Source organism: Lethenteron reissneri, chromosome 34 (genome assembly GCF_015708825.2).
Source record: "Lethenteron reissneri isolate LAM-NWPU_2019-01 chromosome 34, ASM1570882v1, whole genome shotgun sequence".
In the NCBI taxonomy this organism is placed as follows: Eukaryota; Metazoa; Chordata; class Hyperoartia; order Petromyzontiformes; family Petromyzontidae; genus Lethenteron; species Lethenteron reissneri.
The window spans coordinates 13,031,663-13,037,662 of NC_083812.1; the positions used below are offsets into that span (position 1 = coordinate 13,031,663).

Genomic DNA, 6,000 nt, shown 5'->3' on the forward strand with positions numbered 1-6,000 from the left:
CGGCAGGTTCACAACGACTCCACTGAGCCTGCCACAGTTTTAACACACGGGCAAAATGTCTGAATGATCCAAACAATGCATAATATATAACTACAAACCATTGCCATTCTGCTGATGGAATGACGGGATTCCCCATTCCGCGTCGGGTTCTGTTTCACCGCCTTTAATATATCACTCCGACGTTGATGTTAGCCATGGCCAGGAATCTAACTCGGGTTGCTTTGTTCATAGTGCAACGTGCTAACCACCGTGCCGCTCCCCCATCATATGATACCGATGTATGTGTCATTTTGAAGGTAATTGTCTACACAGTAGTTTTAAAAGTACAAATTAATGGAATCAATCAATGACCTCATACGGACATGAAAGTGAGTTCACAATCACCCTCCCAGTGTGCAATATTCAGTTTGGTTTTGAGCATTTTTATCTTATCAACAAAGATCTGCACGTCATTGCCAGAGTCCTTAATTGGTTAACACACCATGCACATCCTACCCACTGGATCACAGCCACAGTAGGGTAATGAGAGAAAATGTATCGATCAGTTCGCCCTTCATGTATTCATCACTGGAGGAAGGCCTCCCCCAAGATTGTTCGGCCACGCTGGCCAGTGTGGGTTGGTGAAGAGATGAATGTTTCAGGACCGGTTCAAATGTCACTCCGCACGAACGTTAACATTGCACGGGGAAAATCGAAACTCATTCGGATCGATGGGCGCTGAGTGCAGTGTGTTTACCACTGCGCCACCACCCCACCCCGGGTATCATTCACCTTCGCCTTGAATCAAGGATCCCGCACTTTTGAGGATCTGTCACAAATTAAGGTGCGAGATGAGCGATCGACGTCCGAGGAAAGGGAACCCAATTAGAACACTTTTGAGGTCGCGATGCGGAGCAAAGGATCGTTGTAGAGGCTATGTGTCCCCTACCCCTCTTCCCTCGGAGTGCTGCTTGCTTTAGATCAATCGTGCGACCCTGAACTCAATCGTGTTCAGTCCGGACGACGTGGGTTGCCTTCAAAGCGGTCGCTGAGCGGATCGAGATAACGGCGAGGAACGCTGCGGTGGCTGGAGGCATCCTCGCATCCACGCTTAGACGAGTTGTGGTGGGTGGGGCCGCTATGATACTCGCGTGCGTGTGCTACACGTGAGTGTTTTGACCGTGTGTTAGTAAGTGTGTGTGTGTGCTGTGTTGTGGGGGAGCGGTAGAGTGGCGGTTAGCGCTACGCTGCGCTACGAATTCGGTGGCCCGAGTTCGATTGCCAATCACGGCCAACACCAGTGACGACAATCTAAACCGGTCCTGGGTTTTCCCTAGGTCGACGCAGCCGCAAATGAGTACCTGGTGCGGTGTGTAAACATCGCCACTGGGGAGGCAAAGGCGTAGATCTGGCCACCCACCCCTTCGTGTACCGTGCCGGACTTCATAGGTGCTCGCTAACAGCACTTGCCCTAACAGCATGTTAAGGCTATACGGAGGATCTTTGTCTGTGTGTAATGTGTTTGTGACTCATGTGTTTGTGAGCGCCTGTGTGTGCTGTGCGTTTGTGAGCGTGCGTGCTGTGTGTGGATGTGTGCTGTGTGTATGTGTGTACGTGCTGTGTGTATGTGTGTACGTGCTGTGTGTATGTGTGTACGTGCTGTGTGTATGTGTGTACGTGCTGTATGTATGCGTGTACGTGCTGTGTGTATGTGTGTACGTGCTGTGTGTTGGTGTGTACGTGCTGTATGTATGCGTGTGCGTGCTGTGTGTATGTGTGTGTGTTAACCCGATGCTAAGAGGGGCTAAATGTGCTGAGGTTGGCGTGTCTAGAGCTACATTCTCAACAACAAAAACAAGTCGTGACTTCGTAACAGGATGATTTCGTGACGCATTAGGGCACATTAACGCACCGAACCTCCCCCTGCCACGGCGAACATCAGTGGCGAGTGATAAAATGACTGAACCGGTCACACGAAACCATCTTGGTGAAGTATGGTCACCCCCACCCCCTCCCATGACCGAAAGGCGTAGGGGAAGCCTTCATCCAGCAGTGGATTAACGAATGGGGGCTATTACACCCCGGCCCCCACTCCCCCCAGCACGCCCGCCCCTGCCGAGGCGTCTGCGTGTACCTCTGCGGCATGAAGAGCGCCGCCGTGATGACACCGTTACTATTTATAGCCTCCACTGCCAGGCTGCCCTTCGTTGCCCCTGCGGGCCGGTGCCATCGGCCCGCCGAGTCTCATCGCATCGCATTGTTGCGGTGTGTTGCCATTGTCAAGGCTTGTCAAGGCTGCTGCTGTCTATTGCTTCGTTCACATTGCCAAGTGCCTCTCTCCGTGTGGCTGAGCGACGCCTGACACGCTAAACGAAAGCGTCTATAGGGGGACGGCTAACCCCGTGACGGCTATTCCGTAGGCCGTATATTTGACAGCCAGCCCGTACAGACGATACGCTATAGGATATAGTCCATAATTTCTATCACAGCGAGCCCATCGATTCGAGAAGGTAAAAGCTAGCCATGTACAATACACAGATTCAAACACTTATTAATAATCTTGATTTGAAGCTTTCGTTATTGCAGAAATCCATACTCTTTTGTTATTTCGGTAATGTCGCGTAGGTATAAAATAAAAACACATTCATAAGCCTCGTATGGCAGATAGAAAGTTATATTTAAGGTCTATAAACTCAACACATTTGTCAATAACACTGCCTTAAAAGGAAACCCATACTATGTATGTTCGGATTCTTTCGCACCGTACGTAGCCGACCGTGCTAATCGGAGGTGCACTCGCTCTATTGCCGGAAATAATAATAATACGTAGATGACGTTTCGGGCAAAGGCCCTTCATCAGAGCACATGTGCTGCTATAGGTGGCAGCTAACCCACCACAGCTGTTACCTATAGGCATCTATCTTGCTGGCATCTATCATAACACACGTGCTTCGAAGAAGGCCTATTGCCCGAAACGTTGCCTATATGTTTCCACTTAAGGCCACGGTTTTATTGCCAATGTGTCGGAGTTATTATTATTATTATTTTCGCTTGTGCAGCACATGCCAACGCAGCAGTACCTTCAAACGATGTGTTCGGAATGTATCTGCAGGGGTGACAACAGTTAGCTTGCCAGCCCACAAGCGGCCGCTGATCTCAGACACGTTATTCTTTGAATCTATGAACACACAGCGCCCCGTGTCGATGTCTTCTCTCAGAGTCTAGGCGCCAGCGAGCATCCTTCCTGTCCTGTGCGCACACTCCGGAGGTTCCCCCGGCAGCGATCAGCACCGTGGACTCACCCGACGTGCTTCTCTCTCAAGCGCAGCGTCTCGCTCTTCTCGTACACTTGAACGTAGCCGCTCATTGTGAATGACTCAGCGCTCTTACACGTGCGTCCGTCCGTGCGTCCGTCCGTCCGTCCGCGCGTGCGTGCGTGCTGTGTGTGGCTGTGTGCTAAATTGTATGTATCTGCGCGTGTGTATAGGACTGTGTGTGCGTGTGTCAGAGTGTGTTTATGGGATATAGTATGTGTATGATATATAATGTGCGTGTGTCTATGAGACAGAGCGCGTGTTTGCGTGCGCGTGCGTGTGTGATGGAGAGACTGTGTGCGTGCGTGTGCGTGTGTGATGGAGAGACTGTGTGCGTGTGTGCGGCTCGGCAAAGGCAGCGCGTTAAGTTGCTTGTGAGGCGTGCGAGTCTGTGACCTCACATGACGAGTGGTGTGTGTATATATAACGTCAGCGTCAGCCCACCAGCACCACCCGCGGGGTTTCGTCGCACTGGGATTCTTCTATCCCCCCCACCCACGCAAAGGGGTAGGGAGGGGGGTGGGAGGGGTCAGAGTGGAGGTGGAAATGAGGAGATGGGGCCAGTCATGTTTGCGCATTCAAACGGTATCAAAGTGAATCCATAGTTGTACATATTTGATGGGAATGAAATGTAAACACTGTATAACAAGTGAACGGGCAAAGGGTCTGGTTTGCCACGTCTAAATTGTACATGTCGGTTCATACCACACCATCAGCCATGGTCAATCCGCTGCTGGATGAAGGCCTCGCCAAGTCATCGCTATCTCTCTCGATTCTGTAATCCACCGAGCACCTACACACCAGCAGCTGATTTCATCTCTCCTTCTCGACCGGTGGACGTGCCCAGAGGTGGGACAAAGTCATTGTTTTGCAAGTCCAAGTCGAGTCTGAAGTCATCAAATTCATGACTCGAGTCTGACTCGAGTCCAAGTCACATGACTCGAGTCCACACCTCAGAGGTGGGACAAAGTCATTGTTATGCAAGTCCAAGTCGAGTCTGAAGTCATCAAATTCATGACTCGAGTCTGACTCGAGTCCAAGTCACATGACTCGAGTCCACACCTCAGAGGTGGGACAAAGTCATTGTTATGCAAGTCCAAGTCGAGTCTGAAGTCATCAAATTCATGACTCGAGTCTGACTCGAGTCCAAGTCACATGACTCGAGTCCACACCAGTCAGAGGTGGGACAAAGTCATTGTTATGCAAGTCCAAGTCGAGTCTGAAGTCATCAAATTCATGACTCGAGTCTGACTCGAGTCCAAGTCACATGACTCGAGTCCACACCTCAGAGGTGGGACAAAGTCATTGTTATGCAAGTCCAAGTCGAGTCTGAAGTCATCAAATTCATGACTCGAGTCTGACTCGAGTCCAAGTCACATGACTCGAGTCCACACCTCAGAGGTGGGACAAAGTCATTGTTATGCAAGTCCAAGTCGAGTCTGAAGTCATCAAATTCATGACTCGAGTCTGACTCGAGTCCAAGTCACATGACTCGAGTCCACACCTCAGAGGTGGGACAAAGTCATTGTTATGCAAGTCCAAGTCGAGTCTGAAGTCATCAAATTCATGACTCGAGTCTGACTCGAGTCCAAGTCACATGACTCGAGTCCACACCAGTCAGAGGTGGGACAAAGTCATTGTTATGCAAGTCCAAGTCGAGTCTGAAGTCATCAAATTCATGACTCGAGTCTGACTCGAGTCCAAGTCACATGACTCGAGTCCACACCTCAGAGGTGGGACAAAGTCATTGTTATGCAAGTCCAAGTCGAGTCTGAAGTCATCAAATTCATGACTCGAGTCTGACTCGAGTCCAAGTCACATGACTCGAGTCCACACCAGTCAGAGGTGGGACAAAGTCATTGTTATGCAAGTCCAAGTCGAGTCTGAAGTCATCAAATTCATGACTCGAGTCTGACTCGAGTCCAAGTCACATGACTCGAGTCCACACCTCAGAGGTGGGACAAAGTCATTGTTATGCAAGTCCAAGTCGAGTCTGAAGTCATCAAATTCATGACTCGAGTCTGACTCGAGTCCAAGTCACATGACTCGAGTCCACACCTCAGAGGTGGGACAAAGTCATTGTTATGCAAGTCCAAGTCGAGTCTGAAGTCATCAAATTCATGACTCGAGTCTGACTCGAGTCCAAGTCACATGACTCGAGTCCACACCTCAGGACGTGCCCTCCGAGATGTTAACTCCCTCGCCTGGTATACAGGAGGTCGTGGGTTGGATCGACACACTGACTCCTGTATATGTGAAGTTTGCATGCTCTCCCCGTGGTCGCCTGGATTTTTTCTCCACGTCCTCCAGTTTTTCACTCCACATTTAAAATCAACGTGCGTTTCGATTATTTGGCTGCTATAAATTTCCGCATGTTAAGCCACTGTTTTGAGCTATCATTAGTGGCCAGGACGCTTATGAAAATGAGCTATATAGCTCAGTGGGTCTTACCTGGTAAAATACAATTAAAAAAAAAACATGATTTAGTTTTCGTTTAGATTTCCGGGCGTGGAAATCTAAACGAAAACTAAACCATATTTGTTGGTGCAAGTGTCGAGAACCCCCCTCACCCCACCCACAGCCTCTGTCCACTCAGAAAGATACATTTCCCACCACAGTTAGTCGATCGGCCGGTGGGGTCAAGTGTGACCACTTCCACCTCTTTCAATACGTCTAGCCAGAGTGGAAGAGTAGACCAAATACGCTT

General features: G+C 49.8%; 1 protein-coding gene across 2 annotated transcripts in view; it reads right to left on the reverse strand.

Moving 5' to 3' along the window:
• Positions 1 to 3,687, reverse strand: part of LOC133350706 (ethanolamine-phosphate phospho-lyase-like) — a 42,004-nt gene extending 38,317 nt beyond the window's left edge. For both annotated transcript variants that reach the window (XM_061565357.1, XM_061565358.1), the window contains exon 1: positions 3,282 to 3,687. In XM_061565357.1, coding sequence (XP_061421341.1) covers positions 3,282 to 3,346 — 65 coding nt within the window. In that variant the 5' untranslated portion in view covers positions 3,347 to 3,687. The remainder of the gene's footprint in view (positions 1 to 3,281) is intronic.
• Positions 3,688 to 6,000: the final 2,313 nt, after the last annotated feature.